Source organism: Neomonachus schauinslandi, chromosome 1 (genome assembly GCF_002201575.2).
Source record: "Neomonachus schauinslandi chromosome 1, ASM220157v2, whole genome shotgun sequence".
Classification (NCBI taxonomy): Eukaryota; Metazoa; Chordata; class Mammalia; order Carnivora; family Phocidae; genus Neomonachus; species Neomonachus schauinslandi.
This window is the reverse complement of record NC_058403.1, coordinates 205702937-205725482: the sequence shown is the minus strand read 5'-3', so window position 1 is coordinate 205725482 and position 22546 is coordinate 205702937. Positions and strand designations below refer to the sequence as shown.

The window sequence follows — 22546 nt, the reverse complement described above, 5'->3', positions numbered from 1 at the left end:
GTATCTTGTGCCCCAGAGTGGTGGGTCCCACCAGGCTGATTCTTCCCCCAGGGGACATTTGGCAATGGCGGAGACATTTTTAGTTCTCACAACTGAGGGGGCGTGATGCTACTGGCATCTAGTGGGTGGAGGCCAGAGATGCTCAAATCCTGCAGTGCGCAGGACAGCCCCACCACAGAGAATGGTCCATGGGGTAGGGGTTGAGAACCCTGGTCTGGAATTCGGCCCTCCAAGAAGATTTAGACACCTACCCTCTCTCTCCAGGAGCCAGCCTGCCCCACCTCTCTCCTCCCCCAACATTTGCATCCTTTCATCTTCCTCTTCCCCCATCAGGATTCACACATCCACATGCGTGCACACATGCTCACAGCTCCCGGGATTCACACACATCAGGGTTTTCACATGCACTCACACACACAGAAAAATCTGGGAAGTCTGTCCCATGCTTAATTGAATTAAAGGACTGGGGTTTGGCAGGACATTGTGTATCTGAGCTGCAGCTTCTTGCAGCCGTTTCAGCCCCGGACAGGACGGTTCAGGCTCCCTGCGATTCCAGCTACCACTGCTCCTCTCCCCTCTCTCCTTCCCCTACTTTCCAAGCTGGAGGACGGGGAAGGGCCAGGTCAGCGACATGATGCTCCTCCTCCCTTCTCTCACTGCTTTGCTTTGTGGTACTGCTGGTAGGAGGCCGGGGCCTCCTGAAAAACAGGTATCCCCCACGCGTGAGGCCAGGGGCTTGTCTGGAGCAGACCAGTCCAGGCCAGTCCCTCATTCCAGGTTTTCTGCTGCCCATGCATGGGTTGGGAGGTCGAGGGTGCCGCTGGTTGGAAAAGGGATGCACTTCTTGGCCTAGTGTAAAGCCATCCAGCTCTGCCTGAGAAGCCTGAGGGCTCCGGGGAGGCTGCACCCCTGCTCTCATGGGCAGAGGGCACACAGTGCTTGGGGGATTGCCATCCCTCAGGTCCTTTCCCTAACCTGAGCCAGTACGGTGGGACAGGGGATGGGGGTGTGCTGCGGGGCATAGGGGATGCTTTTCAGTGTCTCTTCCCTCCCACTGCTGCCAGGATCCCTCTGCAGCCTCTGCTTTGACAGGCTCTGGAGGTGGGTCTGTTCTCAGTCCCCCCTTTACAACCCCATTCTAGCCCCTCCTTGGGGAACAGAAGGAGCTCAGGCCCTGCCTCTCATCTGAGGATGCCCCGGTGCGAGAGCCCAGCCCTCACTTTGAGGAAGCTCTGCACGAGCCACCTCTAGCCCAGAGCCCGGGGCTATTGGAAAGGTCCTCTATCTAGAATGGGTACAGGAGATGCCCTGGGCCTCACTGTGGGCGGGAGGGGCGTGGTCAGCCAGCCTGTGCCTCCTGGGGCGCCATCTTCTAGCATGTGCCACCCTCTCTGGCCATGCCTTTGTGGGGGGCCTGCTGCGTGCTGAATCTGCCCCCCACAACCCCACAGCTTAAGAGCAGCCTGGGCTAATCGCGCTAATGGCTGGTAGTGCCGGCGTCCAGAAGGCCCATTGGAGGACCCAGCCCAACCCCGCCCCATATGTGTGACCCCTGGTGTTTGGACAAGGCCGAGGGTAGGGAGCAGTGCTTCCCCCTCCACCTCAAAACCCTCCAGCACTGGGCTACTCCACTGGCTGGCAGAAGGAGTGGAAGAAGAATTGGGGGGCCAGAGAAGCCGCCAGACCCAGTCCGGAGCCCTGAGAAGCGATCTGCACGGCCCAGGGTCGGGAGGGGGGGTGGGGGGAGCAGGCCTCACCTCGGCTAACCTCCCTGACGAACAAAGGGGCCTTTCTCCACACCCGCCTGGGAGGGTGTGCCTGCCCGACGGCTGCCGCCACTGCAGAGAGCGCTGTTGTTTTCTTCTTCTTCTTGACTTCTCCATTTCTCTCCCTCTCCTTGGTTCGTGATCTCTGACTTTAGTCTCCATTTTTAACTTTTTGAGAGGGGCGAGGGGGAGGGGCGGGGAGGAACTCTTCCTCTTCAAGCGTTTATCAAGTGCAAGGGGAAGGTCTGTGCCGCCAAAAGGTTGGGGCGTCGTGGGAGTGTCGGGAACAGTCGTGGGGTCACGCGGCCGCAGACTCGCCCACACCCAGAGCAGCCCCGCTCTGGGGGAGGCAGGTAGGGACCGAGAGCTACGGTGGCGCTGCGCAGGGTGGGCCCGGGCTCACTGGTTAACCCCCACAGCCATGCACCTGGCAGCCCCCCCCCCCCCGCTCCTCCTCGCTCGCCCATTCCCCGGCCCCCTTCCATCCGGCCCCCGCACCGCAAGCTGTTCCTAATCAATGAGAACGGGAAGCTCGGCCCTCACATCACATCACGGGATGTGCTTGGCAGCGGCAACGGCAGCAACGAGAGTCGCCGCCTCGGTCAGCACAGCCCGGGGTTCGAGTGGCCTGGGTCTGCCCGGGGCCTCCTCCTTCCTGCTCAGGACTCGGGGGCGTGCAGAGGGAACCCCGGCCCCTGGAGCCCCCGGCGGGCGGCGCGCAGGTTCGCCGCCCCCGCCCCGGGCCCCGCTGCTGCCGGCGGAGGGCAGCTAGTGTTAACTCGCTGCGCCACCTAGCTACGGCGTCCGGGAATGCAGCGCGCCGGTCCGTGCGGGTGCGGCCCGAGCCCTGCGGCCCCGCTGCTCCGGAAAGTCCCTTCTGGTCCTTCAGGGCATTTTCACTGGCGGATGTGGCACCTGCCAACCTGGAGGGTCGGTATCGTTTGGTCTCTTCAGCAGCTTAGACTGTCCCGGCCCTGAGTCTGGGTAGCTGCCTCCTACCAGGTGGCCCACCACAGTACTGAGTGCAGGTCCAAGTTTCTGGAAGATGCCCCTCAGCTGCTGTTCAGGATCACAGCAAAGCTGAAATGTAGGGTCCCGGAAGCTGACCTCCTTGCCCCATCTATGCCTCCCTTATGTATGCTTGGCGCTTTAGAGCGTATAAAACTATCCTGTCCACTTCTCTCTAAAAATTCCTGCTAGGGGCTCACTGTGCTGTCTAAGGGAAGCCGGCCATGTGTTGCACAGGGAGGGAGAGGAGGCCTGGGAGACACACTGGGTGCCTGACAACAGCAGGTCTAGGATTTGGATCCCAGGCCCAGGGCTCCTTCTGACACCCAGAGCCATCTCATCCCCTCAGGAGGCAGCCTACACAGTTTTTCAGCCCAGCCTGGGCTTTCAGTGCTGTAAGTTGGAGATTTGGAGTCAGAGGCCCAAATTCTTCATGTCTTGTCTGGGTAGCTCTGGGCAGTGGCTGCTGTAAGGTCTTTGGGCGTGGGGGGAGGGTGGGGAGCCGAGCAAGCTTGCAAGAGTGTTCCCCTGCCCTGCCCTCCACGGGGAGACTCTGCATCCTTTCTCTGGTCAGTCCAGCCCTCAGGCATGGGGATCCGTGTGTCCAGTCCTGCAGTCCCGGCCCAGCTGGGCTTTGCAGAATTAGTGGTACTGGGGTTTCCACATCAATTCCTTGGGCGTTGAGTGTGGAGGATGGACCTGCAGGGAAAGTGTTCTCTTCTTTATAAGGGGAAGGTGCCAGCCACCTGGTACTTTTGTCCCTTGGGTGGTCAGTGTAGCCACAGTTGGAAGAAGGATCTAGAAGGATCTATTTAGAATCTCGTTATCCTCTTCAACTGCAGGTTACAGTAGTGAACAAAACACTGACAGGCCTTGACCCCAGAGGACTGATGCTCTAGTGGGGTGTTCCCAGTCTGAGACCCCCTGCTCTGGGAGGCCTGGTAGCCAAGTCCTTGGGGGCTCTTGAGCCCTCCAGAGCCAGAGTCCCAGTCCCCCAACCCTGGCCCAGCCAGAGGCTCCCAGTGTGGATGGGATTTGAAGGAAAGGCTACTTGGCTTCCAGCCTCCAGGCAGAAGTTCTCCACTTGGACATTTGATTATGGCACGTGTTTGTGTTCGTTGTTCTTCCATGGGCCCAAATATGTCTCCCCAGAAGGCCTTCCTGGTAGAGAAGGCTCCTTTAGAGACACCAGCCTGGGTGTCAGGTGCTGCCCCTTAGGGGGCTGAGGAAATTAGAGCACCTGAGGATGGGAGGCAAGTGGCCTTGGCCTGCTCTCACCTAGGTGGGTTCTCCTTCCCCAGGCCCCCTGGATTCTCCTAAGGAGAGGGGTCAGCGGGAGGCAAGGTGGGGGTAAGACTCTGCTCATGGCCAGAAAGAGAGAGGTAACCTGGAATGCAAGGAGGCCAGGGAGCCCTGATGTTCTCCTATCGCCCCCATCTTCTGGCCAGCCTGACCCTCTTCCTGTAAGCAAGGGGGCTCCACGTGTGGGAGCTTTCCCCTGCCCAGGGCTGAGAGTGACTTTGCTCTCGTGGGGACTCCTCCCACTTTCTTTTCCTGGTCGGTTGTTCCTTTTCTGCCTCCTCATCTTTGCCCCACACCTCCCTTCCCCAGAACATTGCAAAGGTATATGGGTTGAGGCTCCTTGACTTGGGGCCTCTCCAGTCCCTCACCCTGATGAGTGTCCCCCATCAGGTGCCGGCAGCTGGATGCGGCCCAGCTGTGCTTATGAAGCCACTCCTGAGTATTTTTAGGGAAGTTTTCTCCCCTTCTGTTTCTTTTGTTTGTTTGTTAAGAAGTCACTTCCTCTGTCTTCCCTTTCTCTCCCTTCGCTTTCTTCCCTTTTTCCTCCCTGTTGGAACCTTCTCCTTCTCTGATTCTATTTCAGCCCTCTTGCTTTGAACCACTTTGCTTTGGTTCTGATTTTCTCTCTTGGCCCCTCCCTTCCTCTTAGTTTTCATTTTGTCTTTTTGTCATTCTCTTGTTCTGGGGTTCACTGATTCCTTCCCTCCTTTTTCCAAACTCTGAGTTGTGCCAGGCATGTCCCTCAGGTGGCCTCCAGAACTTCTGAACCCCCCCTTCTCATCCCTGGTTGGCGTTAGTGCCTGGAGGACTCTGTGCCTTTTACAAGTAATTAGACCAAGGACAAGTGTATTTGGGCAGTGGGGGGAGGGTGAGGCCTGACCCTGGGAGGTGGAGACACTATTAATAGTCCTAAGAGCAGCTGGAGGTGGGGGCAGTTGTCTGGCCAGGCCTGGCCTGGGCAGCTCAAAGGGTCGGAAAGGGCAGTGCTGGAAACAGAAAGCGGGTAGGGGTTGGGGAGCAGCTCTGCATGCCCCTAGACTGGATGGGGGCACTCCCTCTGCAGGGCCCATCTTTTCTTGGCATGCTGGGTATGGAGGGCATTCTCCACTGTCAGTTTCTATCAGGTTCAGGAGGGGACAGAAGCTTTAGGGGTGGGGGCCCCTTTTATGGACCCAGCTATTATATGACTCCTTGGCCCCAGGGCCTCTTGGGAACATCGGCTCCAGCTGCTGGCTGCGTTGTGGCACCGGCTGGCACTCCGGGGGAGGCGGCTGGCCACCCGTGGGGCCAGCACCGATGCTTCTGGTGTCCTCAGCTCTCTGTATCCTTAGCGCTGGGTTAGGACAGGCAGGGCCCAGGGCCAAGCACCCTCAGAATCTAGGGGCAAAAGCTTTTTCTCCCCCTTCTCTTTTGGCCTTACCCATCCCCTGGCCTTCCCTTTCATTGCCTCTCCCCCACTATTTCCAATATGGTAACCATCCCAAGGCCATTTACTGTAACCACTGACTTTGGAGAGGGACACACCTGTAGAAGGCATCCTGCTTTTTTATGTCCAGGGAAACCTGTCTGCCCCTTTTTGCAGATGGTAATGGGCCAGACCCTGAGGGAGACCCTCAGCTTGCTGGCCATGTTCTCTGGGGCGAGACACCAAAAAATAGTAATCTAGGGCATACTTAATGTGTCGTAATGAGTATGCACCCCTGGGGGAGGGGAGAGCTGAGGGTTAGCCACACTTCTCTCACTGAGGCAGCCTTTGAGCAGAGCAGAAGGAGGAGTAGAGTTTCAGCTAATGGCGTTGAAGGGAAATGGTGGTCCAGATGGAAGGACATGTGACGTCTATGAGTCGGGCCCTGGGCTAAGCACCTTATACCTGTTTTCTCATTTATTCCTCACCCAAGAGCCCTAGGTGGTGGGTGGCATCTGCATTTTACAGAGGAGAACAGCTCAGAACTTGACCAAGGTCACTTGGCTGGTAGGTTCTGGGGCCTGGACGTGAACCAAGGAAAGCCTCTTTCCACCATTGCTGGCTGTCCACCTCCATCCCCCACTGCCCTTGGTGTGCCCCCTTCACCCTCTCTGTTCTGGGGTGAGGGCTTCTTTAGAGTGGCCAAGGGCAGTCTCCAGGCAGAGGTGGGCCGGGGCCTGGGGTGCGGAGCTCTGCCTCCCTCCGTCTCCCCAAAGGTCCCTCCCTTTGCCTCCTTCAGTAGCAGCTGCTTCACCTCCAAATCCCTGTCTGATGGGAATTCTGATCTGATGGGACTTCCTACCCCCTGGACACCTCTGGAACATCCCAGATGGTGTTACTGCAAGGCCCGGGGTCTGCTTGTTCACAGAGAGCCATGGATCACTGATGTCTGAGGTGCTGGGGGTTGGTGCTGGGTTCCCTGCAAAGGGCAGACCCAGAAGGAGCCTGCATGTCCATCCTCATCTCCCAGGGCTGCTGGACTTAACTGCTGGGAGTTAACTGCTTAACTGCTGGGCCGGACTGGGAGAGGCCCCTAACAAGCTGACTGGGCTTTTTCCCTCCATCCACCTGCTAGGTGTTGTGCTCTGCATGAGGGTGCAGCCCTCCTTCTCTCCCCCATTTTGGCCACTGTTTGTCGTCTCATGGGGATGACCACCTGGGCCCCTGGTTCCCCCAGGGCTTCAGTGACCAGGCCCCATCTCTTGTTCTTCCTGGGCTGGAGGCAGTGCTAAGGAAGGTTCTCCCATCAGGTACAGGGCAGAGAACGCTGAGCAGCTCACACCAGGGGAGCACCCTGGAGGCACCAGGGCTGTTTGCCTGAGCACGGCCTTTGGAGCCCATTCTGCTGGTCTCCTGGGCACCAGCTGAGCCCACTGACTTGCCTTCTCCCTTCCGGCAGTCGCACTGCTGGGCAGTGAGCCCTGCGGCAGCCAGATCTGGCCCTCATTCCCGGAGGACCACAGATGGTGCTGGTGGACGTAGCGTGGGTTGAGGTGGGAAAGGTAGTGCCACCAGGGCCAGGGACTGAGAGTGGAAGGTCCCATCCACACGTTCCCTGTGGCCTGAGCTGTTGTCCCTGCCCCACCCTCCCTTCATGGCCTTCTTGAGCTCAGGCCACCCCCAGGGGCAGCCAGGGCAGGTCTAGAGCAGGTCTATGCAGGTGTGACTGGGCCTTTTCCCTGGCACTCAACTTGCCTCCCCTGCACTACAGGCTCAAGCCCCTTCAGGTCCATGAGTGGAGGGGGAATGAAGAAAGGAGAGATGAAGGTAATGGGGGGTGTGGAACATGTGTGCCCATCATGCCCCCAGCCGTACCCCTGCCCATATCTTCAGGGCTGTGCTTCCTGGTCATGCTCCTGCCTCCCACCATGTGGGGTTCTAGGGACAACAGAAGGCGGATAAACCTCAGGATGGCTCCAGGGCTTGTGTGCACACGCACAAGCTGGCTGGCTCATGGGGGTGGACTGCAGAGTGGAAAGAGGGAAGGAAAGATCCTAGAAGCTCCCTGGGCCTGGCCGAGGTTGAGCCCCTCCCCTCTTTGCCCTCTGGCTGCCCTGCACTCTCAAGGACTTCCTCAGTCCCAAGTCGCCTGTTTGCAGAGATGGGGAGAACCCCTCTGTGACCTGTCTCCCTAGCCCCCCATCCGTCCACCGCTCCCCTCCTCAGGGTGTCTCAGATTCTCGGACTTAGGTTTCAAGAGGCACAATAGTTACATTCTCCTGCTCTGATTGCTGCAGGCCAGGCCTCTGGCTCCCCTTGAGATTGGATTTCCAGTGCCCTGGATGCTCTGGAATCACAGAAGAGGGGAGAGACAGGTAGGGGGAGGGGAGTGCCACCCTGGGGAGTGCCAGGATCAGCTCCTGAATTGCATCAGCCCTTCAGAGGACAGCACCCCCGGAACAGAGCACACCCCCACCCTGCTTCTTGAATCTCAGACCTGGAGAGAGCCTGGGGAAGGGCAAGCAAACGGAGAACTCTGGGGGCTGTCCTCTATAGCCCCCAGAGGTCAGTGGTCCAGCAGAGCTAGAGGCGGGCTCCTCTTTGGCCCAGTGCTAAGCACTGAGCATGCAGTGCACAGTGGGACCGCAGCTCTGAATGCATCATCTCATTTTACCCCTGTGGGACGGCAGGAAATTGCTGGTGGTATGTCCAAATGCGTGCGTGTTTGACTGTGCTCGCCCGAGTGTATGCACGTGTGGGTGTGGTTGAGCTGGGTCTTTCCGCTCCTCTTGGCCACCTAAGAACTCACTCTGTCAGTGATGTGCGTGGAGGCAGCCGGCCAGCAAGTTACATGTGGCCCCTTTCACAGAGAGGGTTTGTTTCGGGTGGGAGCCGAGGCAGAGCATTCCCTGCAGCAAGCAGGAATTCCTCCTTTACCTAGTGGGAGCCATAAATATCTGCCCGTCTGTGACTGGAAATATACATACATATATATAACATGCTGTCAGTTGGGGTTCGTGTGCAACACTGGGCTCCTCCTAGCTGCTGGAGCTCCCCCTCCAGAGCTCCCATGAAGAGGCAGAGTGCTTCTGGACACACACACACACACACACAGAAACAGGCATGGTTGGGAGAGGAAAGAGAGCCTGAGAAAGGGAACGTGAAGGAGAAGGAAGGACAGAGAGAGGAGTGTGGAGCCAAGAAAGAAAAATGAGACCAGAAATGGGATTCCAAAGGGAAAGGTGAAGAGCTCAATAAAGCAAGTAGAGGGGCTTCAAGGACTGAGAAGGTGGAACTGGTGCAGGGTTGAGAAAGGCAGTACTGGGGGTGGGGGGGGGGGGAGCTTTGTGGCTATTTCAGGGGATATGGAGGAACCTAAGGAAGAGGGGCCCACACTGCCAACTGTTGGCTGAGTTTGGCCCGGGTCTGGATACTGCAGAAGGCCATAGGCCATCGATGCCGGGGCGGGGGGGGGGGGGGGGGCCTGGTGATATGTGTGCAGATGAACAGGGAGTAGCCGCAGACCCAGAAGCAATGCTGAGACAGAGTCCAGATCTGTCACCTGCCCTTGCATAGCCCTCCCTTCCGGAAGCCTCCATAGTGGCCAGGGTCCTCAGGCACTGCGGGCAGGTGGCCTCTGCCTTTGAGGTGTGGATCACATGAGTAGCCCAGGTCCCACGCAGAGGGCAGTCAGCAGAGCATGCTCCTGTGGGTGACATGAGCTGGCCTAACCACCGAGAGCATGGAGAATAAGCTGTGGGCTCTGAGCTTCTCTCCATCCCCAAACCTGGCCCGGGCTCAGGGACCCTGATACCTGTCTGCCCAGGGCATCAAGCCCAGGCATCGGACACAGTGGCTGACTGTTTTTAGGAGGCTATATTAGATGGGCCTCATGCGAGGAAGCTTAAAACCAGGGAAGATGCTCTCTGGTCTTCAGGGCCAGGATAGAGGGAAAGGTTGAGTGGTGTCAGGGCCAAAGGGAGGTAGCGGTGCCCCTGGCTGCTCTTTCCCATCTCCAGTCTCTAGGGTGTGAAGGCAGCAGTAGTCTCTGAAGAGAGGTGCAGGCGGGGGGGCTAGGGTTGCTCTGCTGACCTTAGGGTGGCCCTGAACCGGGGGTGTGCACTTAGGGTCCCCACCGCTCTGGCAGCCAGGCTGAAGAGAGCCGAGGCCAGAGAGGCTTCTAGAGGATGTGGCCCTGGAAGGCTGGGGAATCAGAGTGACAGCCTCAGGGGCGTGGGCCAGGGGAGGGTGTGGGGGGAGGATAAAAGATGGAGCTGGGCACCTGTCTGCCTTGTGCTAGCCAACACTGTCCCTGCCCCTCCACTGGCCCACAGGCCACCAGCTGGCCCATTATCCCTGGCGAGAAAGCAGACACTGGAGGGGGGCTCCCATGTGGCTGCAACTTACTCATGCAAACCCGCCGGCAGGGACTGCCAGGGGAGAGCCACCCTGTTCTGGGTCGGAGGCGAGGGGGTGGGGGACGGCGGAGAGAGGAGCCCCCGCTGTGCAGCAGTCAGGTCTCCTCCTGTGCTGTTGGCAGGGGGCAGTGCGTGGGGCCTGTGAACAGGAGATAAAGAGTTCAGGCAGAGGGTTTTTTCTCACTAACCGTGGATTTGTATGTTTGTTCAGCTGGTGGCTCTGATAAGCCCCATTCTGCCAGATAAAAGCTGAGCAGCCATGAGGCGGGGCGTGGGGAGGGGTGTCATAAAGGGACCTTCCTCCTGTCTGTCCTGAGGCCTGGGGTTATCCCCTCCCCCAGGGAGCTCAACAGGGAAAGGAGTCAAGATGCTGGGGTGTCATGCTCCCTGGTGTGCTAGCCTGTGGTGCAGCCTCTGATCCCAGAGGGCTGTCTAGAGTAGGCCCAGACCTTGGGGCACAGCTCCCCTAAGAGCCCAAGAAAGCTGGCTGGCTGGCTCCCTCCCCTGGGGGCGGGGGGCAGTGGTCTCCTCACCCTCCCTAGAAGCCTGTCCACCAGGGCCCGGTGGCTGTTTGGTGCTGCAGCTGCTGTATGGGCTCCTGCCAGCCCCCTGCCCCGTCTGTCCACTGGGTGGACAAGGGCCTGCCCCCATCATGTCCCTTACTGCCCTGTCAGGGCAGGGGTCCTAGTTGAGCCCCAGGGCCTGCGACTGGCCTGTGGGGGCTTCAGTGCCTTTGAGCGGACCATGGTGCCCCCAGGGCCCCGGCTTTAACCCTCCCTTCCCCTTCCGCTGGGTGCCGGCGGCGAGGGTGAAGGGGGTGCTGCTAGAGCAGGGCGGTGGGGCCCTGGCTGGAGCTGCCCCTGCTGCAGGGCTGGCTCCTGAGCCTCCGAGCCTGGGTCCAGATTTCCAGCGTTTCTGCCTTTTGTCCTGGAGCTGAGCTGAGCATGCCGGGGGCCGGCGGGGGTGGCATTGTGGGGACGCTGGCTGGGCCGCCAGCCGTAAGATGGCTGCCAAGGGCTAAAATGGCTGCCAGCAGCGCCTGGAGGCGCGTGGCAGCGGGCCTCGCCTGCGCTGGATCCTCACTCCCGCTGGCTCCTTTACATCAAGCTAATAGTAATAACAGCAATAACGTTTCGGGACAGTATCCTGGTTTAGAAGGATTTCCTGTCTATAGCGCTCTCCTGGAGCCCCATTTGTCTCTGCCGTAGTCGCTGGCCCACCTCCATCTCTTTGTCGGGTTCTCTCTCGCCTTTCTGTCCTTGCGCTGGATGTGCGCGTGCGCGCAGCTTTCTGTCTCCACCTGGCCGTGTTCAGGGGGCCTGGGACTACACCCCTGGGTGGACTCCTCTGGCTCCCGCAACTCCACGGACCCAAACCTGGAAGGCTGGTGGGGACTGAGTTGGTCCCAGAATGGGTGGGGTCAGTAGCAGGGGCCCCTGGGCAGCAGAGCCCGGAGCATGTGCCCCTCAATGGGCTCCACACGCTGGGCCTGTGGCTCTGCCCTTCCTAAGTTTTGAATGGAGGAGAGGGCAGCCCTGGGAGATGAAGCAGGCTCGGGGCACCCCGGGTCTAGGGAGGTCCTAGAGTGGACCACCCAGTACCTCAGCCCCTCACCTGCTCCTTCTTGGACTGGCAGGGGGGGTTGAATCAGACCTAGATAGCCAGGAATAGGCCAGGGCGAGAGAATGACAAAATTCATACCCACAAGACACTGTGGCACAGAGAGGGTGCCCTCCTGGGAGCATGGGAGGAGGTCCTGTAGATTGTCTCCAGAGCAGAGAGTGCCAGTAGCAAAGAGGTGGCGCGGGGTAGGATTCACCATCCCCAAACACACCACAGCGGTGAACACAAAGGGAGGTGTGGCAGGCTGCACCCCAAATTGGAGGGGCTGAGGGGCCATCATTAGCATTTTCCTTATAAACTTGTTTTCTTGATTTGTGACAAGATTTTATTTTATTTTATTTTTTTGGACTTAAAAAACTAAACAAGGTAAAGAATGGGGAAGTGGGGACTGAAACTGTCCTGTAGGCAACCTGCCCTTTCTCACCGGTCACATCAAGGCAGGTGGCCAAAAACTTGGCTTGAGCAAAGCCTGGGCCCTCGCTCCCAGAGGGATGCTGTTTTTCTTACCAGCCCCCCTCATCCATCACTCTTCCATCCCTCCTGAGTGGCCTAGTGGCCACAGGGCACTTTGCTGCAATCTCTTGGGCCCCCATCTCGTTGTTCTTTAGGAGCTTCCTTGCTGGTCACTCCCCAATGTGAGCAGCTTGGCTGTGAGGCCAGTGAGGGATGGACTCTCCAGTCAGTAGGCTGACCTTGGGGTGGCGGGTGAGACTCAGGAGGCAGGGTCAAAGAGTTGGGCAGAGCCTTGGCCAATACCAGGGCGCGGTTTTCCGATGCCACCCCCACATTGTCCCCTTGTGAGCAGCCGATTCTTTACCAAATGCCTAGCCTTCCTCCTGCCCCACAACCTGCCCTGGCCCCCCTCTGCCATCCTCTCGCCAGCTGTCGTGCCTGGGCAGGCATTCTGGAGGTCCCCATTGTGCCCCTGGCACACAAAGCTTTGAGGACCTGGGGGGCGGGGGTGGGGGGGGCTTTCCCAAGCTCAGCAAAATATTCACACACGCACTCCACCCTGCCCCAGCCCTCTGTGAGCTCCCACCGCACAATGGGCCCTTGTCTCGGGGCTCCCTCTGAGCAGCTGTGGCACTGGGGCATGAGACAGCCCAGACAGGCTGGCACAGAGCGGGCGACGGCGCCAGGGCAAACCTCCCCCTCCGTGTTGCCAGGCACTGCCTGTAAGCATAAAGGTGAGGTTGGGGGGGGTTCAGGCTGACAGGAATGGCTGTAATTAATGAAGTGAGAGAAGGAAGGGGCTGCTCCGCTGGGAGCCTGAGCCGAATGGAGGATGGGGGACCCTTGGGTTCATCCCAGCTGTGCAAAGAGATGGTCACTGGCTTCTCTCGTGGGCACCGTCCTCGTGCTGATTCTCAGCCATTGCTGCTCACCCGGGGGCGACTTTGCTGCTAGGCACATTGGGCAGTGTCTGCAGACAGTGTTGGTTGTCAAGACTTGGGTGCTACTGGAATCTAGTGTGTGGAGGCCAGCGCTGCTGCCAACCACCCCGCAGTGCCCAGGATACCCCACCACGGAGCAGGATCTGGCTCCAGTGTCCGTAGGATGCACTTCCTCCTCTCTTCGGGTCTCCCTAGGCTACTCCCCTCCGAGGAGAGGGTGCTGTGAAGGTGTTTACAGGGCTGGAGGGGCAGCTGCTTGGCTGGTGTGTGGGGCGCACTTTGATCTTGACCCATTCTCTCCTTTGTGTCTCCTGCAGAATCCGGACAATCAGATAGTTCAAACCAGCAAGGAGATGCGGACATCAAACCACTGCCCAACGGTCAGTGCCCCCCAACTCCCGCTGGCCCATGCCTAGCCTCTGTGGCCTGCCCTGCCCCCACCTGCTCTCCCACCCCTGGCCAACCTGGCCTCCGCTCTCCCTCCATTTCTTCTCCTTTACTCAGCCATTGCTCAACTAAACTTCAGCTGACATCCGAAGGGGTGGGGGCTCACCTGAAGCATACTCACTCTTCTGTGTAGACATGAGGGCCCCTGAGGGCCAGCCTGTGTCTGGAATGTGAGGCTTGGGAGGGAGGGAGTCAAAGCAAGAGTGGGGAGAGCTTCGGGGAAACAGGCAGGCAGCCCCTCCTAGCCTTGCCTGACTCACTCACTTGTGCTTTCCCCTCTTCAGGGCACTTAAGTTTCCAGGACTGTTTTGTGACTTCCGGGGTCTGGAATGTGACGGAGCTGGTGAGAGTATCACAGAGTAAGTGAGTTCTTTCTTTCATCCAGGGCTGAGCTCAGCAGATTGGGGCTGTAAGGAGGTGGGACTCAGACCCCATGTGGCCCACCCCTGGTGGGGTCTTGGCAGAGGGGCAGACAGGGTTTCCTGGGACACTCTGCCCATTGGTACTGGGCTAGGTGGAGTGGAGGCGCCCAGAGAGCCCATTCTCTAATCTCCACTGCTTTGTAGGAAAAAAATCACAACCAAGGGCTCTTCCCCAAAGACCCCCAACCAGGAGGAGGCTTCTGGGGAGCTGCTCATGACAACAAAACAAGGCCCCATTGGGCCTTCCACACCTCAAACCTTATCACCTTCTTGCCTTTTCCCAGCTCCTGTTGCGACAGCATCAGGGCCCAACTTCTCACTGGCAGACCTGGAGAGTCCCAGCTACTACAACATAAACCAGGTGACCCTGGGGCGGCGGTCCATCACCTCCCCTCCTTCCACCAGGTGAGCGCAGCACCCTGGCCTCCCCCCACCTCCATCCCCAGGCCATCTCAGGTGCTGCGGGCAGCCATACTTCCAAGGCCCGGGTGCCTTAGAAGGTCACTCCTTGTTGAGGGCGTGGGCTCCAGAGCAGCCGGGGCCCACCACGCTACCAACCCCCTGAGCTTCCTGCTTCGTGCTGTCGCTGGGCATTTGGTGCTGGGGACCTGAGCCCAAACAAGGCACGACTGTGCCTGGAAGGCACTCCCAGTGGGGATCTGAGAAGGCCTCTCTCTTGCGGAAGTGACATTTGAGCCCGGACAGGCATGGGGTGGATGCTCCAAGTAGAGCAGCCCCCATCCCAGCCAAGGATGGACATCCTGGTGGGACCCCCAAAGAGGGCTCTGGAAGGTATTTAGACTTAAAACCCACTGAAGGGTTTGAAGCAGGAGATGCTGGGGATATGTGTTCCAGAAAGCACCCCTCGCAGCAGCATGTGTGGGCAGGACTGAAGGCCAGTTAGAGGCTGGAGTAGAGGAGGGCCTGAGCTGGGTGGGGGAGTGGGGTGAGAGGGTGGGACCGAATTGAGAGGTGTTTGGGAGGTGGATACATTCAGCCCTTGTCAGGACCAATTGTTCAGGGCAGGGAGGGATCCTGTGCTTTTTTAAAAAAACTTAGACTTTTGGTTCATTGTGAGGTTTTTGGCATTCATTTTGATTTCTTAAAATATTACATTATAATACCATAATAGCTTCATGTTAGTACCGTTTTAATATAAAATAACATAGTATCTTGATGTCTGAGTTTTGTAGCACCCTTTGGGATTTTTGTCCCTGGCAAGTGGCCAGGGAGGCAGTGCAGGAGGCTTTTGCCCCCTCTTTGACCTGGGCAGCTCAGTGGATGAGGGCATCGTGCCCTGAGAAGGGGCTCAAGGAGGAGGAGCAGGTGGGCTGGGCCCCGAGGGACTCCGGGGCCAGTCTAGTCTCAGGGTTGGGCACGTAGTGAGTGCCTAGGGGTGCTGCTGTCATCAGGCACCTGCTCCCCACACGACAGGTCATCAGTGCAGCCTCCCTCGGTTTGAGGAGCTGTACCTCCGTCTTCCTTTGGCCTACCTGATCCCTCTCGTCTTCCCCAGCACCACCAAGCGCCCCAAGTCCATCGATGACAGCGAGATGGAGAGCCCTGTGGATGATGTCTTCTATCCTGGTACAGGCCGCTCCCCAGCAGCCGGCAGCAGCCAGTCCAGTGGGTGGCCCAACGATGTGGATGCAGGTATGGGCGCTGCAGGGCCCACCCGGAGCGGGGCGGCTGGAGCCTCTTCTTCCCTCTTGGTTTACTTGGCGAGCCTCCCTCTGGTTCCCCTGCTATGGGGTGGCACTACCTGTCTTCTTGCCTCCTGATCTTCCAGAGGAGGGCAGACCAGGCCGAAGGAGGGAGTGGAGGCAAGGAGCTGGGCTGTCCCTACGTGGGCAGCAGAGCCCATGGGTGTGGTGGAAGGAAAGCAGAGGCCCCAGGCACTGAGCTCTCGTGGTCTCCTCCTCTTGCTCTTTCCCTGGAGAAGTTGCCCCAGCTCTGTGGTCCTCATGGTTTAAAGCAGTTTCTCAGTCTGGGTGCCATGGACATTTGGGGCCACATCATTCTCTGGGGTGGGGCCATCCTATGCACTGTAGGGCATTGAGCAGCAACCCTGGCCTCCACCCACCAGCCAGTAGTAACTCCCCACTCCTCCCCAAAGTATAATGACTAAAAATGTCCCTGGACATTGCTGAATATCCCCCGGCATAGGGGAGAGGAGAACAGAATCATCTTGAGAACCACTGGTCTGAAGGGCCCAGCATCACAGAGAGGAGCGGAGCCTAGTAAAGAATGACCAGAATCATTTTTCCAATCAAGCAGGAAAGCTAGGGAAGGGCGGAGGTCTAAGGGAAGCCTGGCCAGTCCTCCCAGTACCCTCCAACCACCCCTTTCTTGGTGAACCCACCCACCTTCACTTCCAGTCCTGACTGGAGGCATGAGCAGACCCAGAGAACCCAGAAGGAAAGGAAGGAGAGTACGCGTGTGTGCACGTGCTGGTGTGTGTGTGTGTGCACGATACATGTACAAGGAGCCTGGCTGCGGGAGACTTCTGCCTGATGCACTGAGGGTACAACCTGTGTGTGTCCTTGAGGTGCGAGGGTCTTGGGGCCAGAGAGTGTAGACCCGTGTGTGGGGATTGTACATGGGGCATGTCTGCTCTGGTCAGGCCTGGGAACGGGAGCTTTGCTCTTGAGGCAGGAAGAGGAAGGCCTGACCTGATGTCGCTTTGCCTGGTGTTTTCCAGATGTGCCTCTACAGAGATAGGCCAGGCGGATGGGTCGGGGCAGGGGCTGGGGGAAAAGCAAGGCAGAAGGGTGGGGAGGCGCTCCTGCTTTCCTGTGGCCCAGATACAGTCTGCACAAGCTCCCTGCTCTCGGCTCCCTGGGTGGAGGGAAGGAGGGCTCATCTCCAGATGAGCCTGGGGAGTGGGCTCCAGACCAAGAGCAAAGCTCACCTCTGTGGGACAGCTCTCCGGCGAGTCTTCGGGTGTCTCTCCCAGGGTTTCATGTGGCAAGCAGGGACCTGGGTCGACACAGCCCAGATACTTCCCTGGGAGAGAGAGAAGGGGTTGAAAAGGCCCCGAAGACTCCACAGCCAGGGCCTCAGTTAATTGACTGCCCCTCAAGGACTCAAGTGCCTTGAGAGCCACATCCATCGTTGTCTCCTGGGGCTCAGCCCCCAGGTCCCTCTGCCCTGACCTGGTGCTCAAAGAGCTGTCCCCTCTCTGGCTCCCACTCTTATTTCTCAGCTGTCTGCTCCAGTGCCTGTCATTTCTGCTCCTTCTAGCTGTCCTGCCATGCACGGCCCCCAACATCCTCCTGCAGCACCCCCAGCTCCCTTGCTTTCCCTTTTTTTCCTCCGTACCCGCACCCCGCCTCCTGCGGTGTTGTTTCCCTGCGCTGCGACAAATCGCCAATTAAGCAGCCCAGCTGCAGGACAGGGAACAGCTGGGGAGGCGCTGTGCGGCCACAGGGACAGCTGTGCACAGCTGGTGGGGGTGCTCCCCACCCCCGCACTGTGCCAGCTATCAGGTGGCACACAGCTGCCGCCAGATAACACCTCTGCTGGCGGCTGGGAGTTCGCCCTTCCCCCACCGCTTCCCTCTGCGGTTAAGACTGCAGCCCCCACCCCCCCCCCCCCACTCAGACTGAAAGATGGCAGCTCTGCAGATCTCCACCACTCCATCTTAGCCCTCCCATCCTGGGCACGGCCTTCTCCAGGCTCAGCCCAGGACAGGAGACAAGTTCCCCTGGAGGACCTGGCCCAGGGGCCCTGCTGTGTCAGAGCATCACTTAGACATCATGCCCGCCTGGCACAGAGATGACCTTGGTTGGCAGCATCGGGATCCTTCAGGCAGAGCTGCAACGGGGTGTTCTCTGTGGCCCTGTCTCCCACTGAATGCCACCCCATCTCTGGCACCAGGAGCAGAGCAAAGCCCCGAAATGACCCATCCTACAACTGCCCAGCCTCTGGATCCCCTGGCAGGGGAGTCCTTTCCTGTCCCGCGCTGCCCCCAGTGCCCGCCCAGGTCCTCCAGCCCCTTCCCAACTCTCTTGTCGGGTGTTGTATCACCCCTACGGTCCCTCCTGAGGATTGGTGGCTTCTTCCTACCAGAGCCTCCCCCAGTCCAGGGCCCCCACAGAGCAGACCCAAACCCATCCCTCTTCCGGGTCCCCCCTCACTCTGAAGCTGGCTCCCCAGGGCTCCTCCTGCACACCTTCCCTGCCCCTTGCCCCTGCATCCCACCTTTTCATCCTGTGCCCTATGAGCTCCTTATCTGCTCATCAGGGAGCAAGATGAGCCCCCTTGCTCATCTCCTACCCAGCGCACCCAAGGGTCTCGTTTTCCTCTCCGATCAGAGCACCTGTAGCTGGCCCATCGGCATACCGGGCCTGAGAACCAGAGCCGGAATGGGGCAAAGGAGATAGGAAGGGGGTGTGGTGGGGAAGGGGTAGCCGGGAGGGGGCCCGAGGAGAGAAGGAGCTAGCTGCTGGCTTCCCACCTTCCCTTGCTCTCGCCTCGGCCCAGCTAAACCTGCCCTGTGTTGCTGATTCCTCCCCCCAGGCCCGGCTTCTCTAAAGAAGTCAGGAAAGCTGGACTTCTGCAGTGCCCTCTCCTCTCAGGGCAGCTCCCCGCGCATGGCTTTCACTCACCACCCGCTGCCTGTGCTTGCTGGAGTCAGACCAGGTGAGAAATGGGGGGGCTTGGAGGGGGGCAGTGGGGGAGGCGGTGGAGCACTTAGGGGCAGCTGGCCAGGTGAAGGAGCCGGGGCTCCAGCCCTGGAGTGACAGCCGCAAGCTCTCTGAGTAGGCCGAGGTCTGGCGGAGGGTGGGCATGGGAATGGGCCCTCCCTCCGCGGCAGCCCCTCCTCACCCCGTTCCCAAGCACCCTCCCACTTGCTTCTCACTCCCCATGTGCACGTCTGTGCATGGGTGCGTGCGTGTGTGCTTGTGTGTGCACGCATGTGTGTGCTGTGCTGCACCGGCCTGTCCCAAGGCCCTCTCCCACCTGCCTGTGACGACGGAGGCCTCAGACCCACTCCTGTCCGCTCTCCTTTCCTCCTGCCCGTTGTGGGTGGGAAAGCTCAGGCTTCTCCCTCTGTCCTCCTTTCACCTCTTGTCTCCTAGCTCCTGGCTGAGCCCAGGGTCTGGTTTCCCAGCACCAACTTGGGGCGCTGTGGGGCACAAATTGACAAGAGCACTCAGGGGAGCCCAGGCCCCCTTCTCAGGCCCTCCGTGCCCATTTCCGAAAGTGAAGGGCTAGGCCAAGGGGCTGGTAGCACCTGGGTTGTTCTCCAGGGAAAGGAGCAAGCCCACTCCCTCTGGGGGCTCTCTTGCTTCTGTCTCAGGAGAGGGTGCTTGGTGGGGGTGGGGGCGTGGGGACAGCTCAGCGTTCCTGAGGGGATGGAATCTGGCAGGAAGTTGTGGGAACTGAGTCCTCAGCCTCCCTGCTCCCTCATTTGCTTTTTCCCCCCCTTGGTACCCTTCTGGCAGAAAGAGGCCTGGGCTTTTTTCTGGACACTGCCTGTGTCCACCCGCCTGCCGTCTTGCGGGCCCTTCTGTAGGACACGGAGAAGAGTGCAGTTTACCCTCCCAGCCTCCTCCTCGGGGCCTCCTGGCTGAGAGCCCAGAGGCAGCCTGCACTGGGGCAGGGTGTGGTGGCCACAAGGTGGGGGCGGGGACCCCAGGCCTGTGTGCAGGCAGCGGGAGGGCGGCAGGCCCAGCTCGGCTCAGCTTTTATGAACTCCAGAGAGAAGCCAAGTTTGCTCAGCCCCCTAATGAAACTGAGAGCAAGAGCGAGCTGATTGGAAACAGACCGGAGGGGGAGGACTGGGCCCAGGGAAGAGCTGGGGCCTGCGCCGGGGTGGGAGCTGTGTGTGGGGAGGATGCGTGTGCAAGGACCGTGGGGCTGAGCACGGAGGAACAGGGCCTGGGCAGCAGCGGCCAGAGGCACGGTCATGTGCGTGCAGGAGCCGGGTGTATGCATTTCAAGGGCTTGTCCTGCACAGGCAAGCTGCCCCGTCTCTAGCCAGAGCCTGGGAGTCCTTGGCCTCCTCCTTCCCTCCCCCAGACTCGCACCTAGGCCTGGACCAGGGTGAAGGCAGTGAGGCGCTCACCACAATGCAGAGTGTCAGGAGGCACCAAAACCTTAGCCATCAAGATAAATAATATTTAATGTAATATTTTTAAAAAATTGAAACGATTGCAAAAAAATATACAAGGAATAGCTATCAACGTTTTAAACAAAAGAGGGGACTGGCCTTGCATTTGCCTGACCTTGCCTTGTTCGTGTCACCCTAGCTCCAGCCCTGCTTCTAATCAGACTTTATCACAAAGACAAGCAGCTGGCTGACCAGCCCTAGTTTGCCAATTGAACTTTTTATTTTAAAAAGTATTAAAAAAAAAAGATTTATTTATTTGTTTTGGCGGGGAGGGGCCGAGGGAGAGAGAGAGAATCTCTAGCAGACTCCCCACTGAGCGCAGAGCCCGGCGTGGCGCTCACTCGATGTCACAGCCCTGCGATCACGACCCTGAGATCATGACCTGAGCCAAAATCAAGAGTCCAGTGCTTCACCGACTGAGCCGCGCAGGCGCTCCGCCAGTTCGGCTTTTTAAAAATACTGCATTAAGATATTACTTACCTCGATTGCCGAATCATCTGGCACTGCCTTAACTTTCTCACCAGAGGCCGGTGCCTCACTCTCCTCACCCTGGTCCTGGCCCTGATCTTACCCCATTCTCCCTTTTCGTCTGGTTCCTCAGTGCGTTGTCTGACCAGCAATCCCCCCGCCACCGCCCCGTCTTCCATCGCGCGCCCCTCTACCTGCTAAGCCCTGATGCCCTCTTCTTCCTGCCCACGTGCACGCAGGGAGTCCCCGGGCCACAGCATCAGCGCTGCACTTCCCCTCCACATCCATCATCCAGCAGTCGAGCCCGTACTTCACGCACCCGACCATCCGCTACCACCACCACCACGGGCAGGACTCGCTGAAGGAGTTTGTGCAGTTCGTGTGCTCGGACGGCTCGGGCCAGGCCGCCGGACAGGTGAGTCCAGAGGCCCCAGGAGCCCTGCCACAGCTCATCTCTGCATCCGTCCGTCTGTCTCGGGGCTCACAGGGAGAGGGTCCGAAAGCCGGGAGCCCTCCTGGGGCTGGAGCGGCAGAGAGTCGGTAGTGCCAAACACCTCCGTCTTCTGGATCTGGGGGTAGGGGTCCGTGTGTAATGCCAGGGCCTGTCTGTCACAGTCCAGAGTTGGGGGCGGGGGCAGTGGCCGGGCCTGCTTTGCTCGCGCTCCTCGCCCTCCCCTCGGTCTCTGTGCCCCCAGTAAGAGTGTATCCGTGATCTATCCAACCCGGCCTGGACTCCTTACCTCGTAACACCCCTCTTAAAACCTCAGAGCTACAAGGATTGTGTAGGTTCTAGGCCAAGGGTTCCTAGCCTTGGCACTATTGACATCTGGGCTGTTCATTCTTTGTTCTGTGGGGCTGTCCCGTGCACTGTGGGGTACTGAGCAGCATCCGCGCCCCCCCCCCCCCCCTAATGCAAGCTGCATCACCCCCCCCCAGTCCTGATGATCAAGAATGTGTGCCCTGGGGGCATCATCATTTCCGGGTGAGAAGCCCTCGGTAGAGGAAAGGCCCTCCTTCCTTCCAACAGGAGCTGTTGTGGAGTCTCCTGTTGGCAGAACTCTTAGCAAGAGGTTCCCTGGTCAGTTATTGTTCTGGAGCGACGCCCTTCTGCTCCTCAGCCTAGGAGAGACGCTGGTTGCCCATGGAGCTCTGTCGCCCACTGCCCTTCTCCGTCAGCAGGCCCTAGGGCCCAGTCACTGACAAGCAGAAACACAGGCCCTCAGCAAAGGGCTTATCCCAGACAGTGGTGGGCCAGAGGTGACCCTTCAGTGAGACAGGGGTCCTCCCTTCGTCCCTGGGAGCACTCCGGGTTGGGACACAGTGGTCCCTAGACCCCTAGGAAGGCTGTAGAGTCCCAGCAGCACACTGCACTGTGAGAAGGCCCAGCCCCTCTCCCCGCAGTTGGCCCAGCCTGGAAACCCGTTGTGAGAGGTCAGGTGGGAAGGACGCTCAAAGGGCCGTGGTGGGGAAAGGTGTTCGGAAGCCTGTGCCAAAGGTGGCCCAGGGAGAGCCGTGGGCGGCCCTTGGCCACGCAGCCCAGTGCTGCCTCAGGGCGGCCTGTACACATGGGCATTTGCTAAGTGCTGGTGTATTGATTTGGGGCTGGGCTGCGGCTCAGCCTCCTCACTCTTGCTGTCCAGAACGGAAGCTGGTCCTCTTCCCTCTCTCCTGTTCTCCCTCCTTCTGCTTTCCTCGTTTCCTTCTCCCCTTTTCCCTGTGAGGTTTCTCTTGCTGGCTCTGCAACTCCTTAGCGCACTCAGAGCCTTGCCCACCTCTCTGGACAAGCTCTGTCCACTTTTAGGGGCATGGAGGGAGAAGTGGCCATGACCCCCAAAAGCTACTACGCCTCCTTCAGAGATGCCAGCAGACTCTACGGGAGCTACCAGCCCATGTCCCAGCGCCCTGGGTCTGGAATATGGATTAGAGAGTCCAGGAACTCCACCTTGCCTGCCTTCTCACCCACAGAGGCAGCTGGGGTTAACCAAAATGAGACTGACCTGAGGGACCAATTTAGCCCAAAGAGCCAAACCTAACTCACCCTCGGGAATATGGGTCAATCCATCCTTAAGCATCCTGATGATGGCTGGGTCCTGAGCCTCTCCCCTGACTTGACGGTTCAAGATTAAGGGCTCATCTGGTCCAGAAGGCAGATGGATAAAACACTGCAGACAGGAG

The 22546-nt window shown here is 59.1% G+C and overlaps 1 protein-coding gene across 3 annotated transcripts in view; it reads left to right on the top strand.

Annotated features, from left to right (window-relative positions):
- Nucleotides 1–22546, top strand: part of NFIX (nuclear factor I X) — a 95560-nt gene that overhangs the window by 60668 nt on the left and 12346 nt on the right. For 2 of the 3 annotated variants that reach the window (XM_044913186.1, XM_021705104.2), the window contains exons 3-8: nucleotides 13234–13296; nucleotides 13648–13722; nucleotides 14070–14190; nucleotides 15302–15438; nucleotides 18307–18429; nucleotides 20611–20786. In XM_044913186.1, coding sequence (XP_044769121.1) covers nucleotides 13234–13296; nucleotides 13648–13722; nucleotides 14070–14190; nucleotides 15302–15438; nucleotides 18307–18429; nucleotides 20611–20786 — 695 coding nt within the window. The remainder of the gene's footprint in view (nucleotides 1–13233; nucleotides 13297–13647; nucleotides 13723–14069; nucleotides 14191–15301; nucleotides 15439–18306; nucleotides 18430–20610; nucleotides 20787–22546) is intronic. The other variant, XM_021705105.2, reaches the window with a different exon arrangement.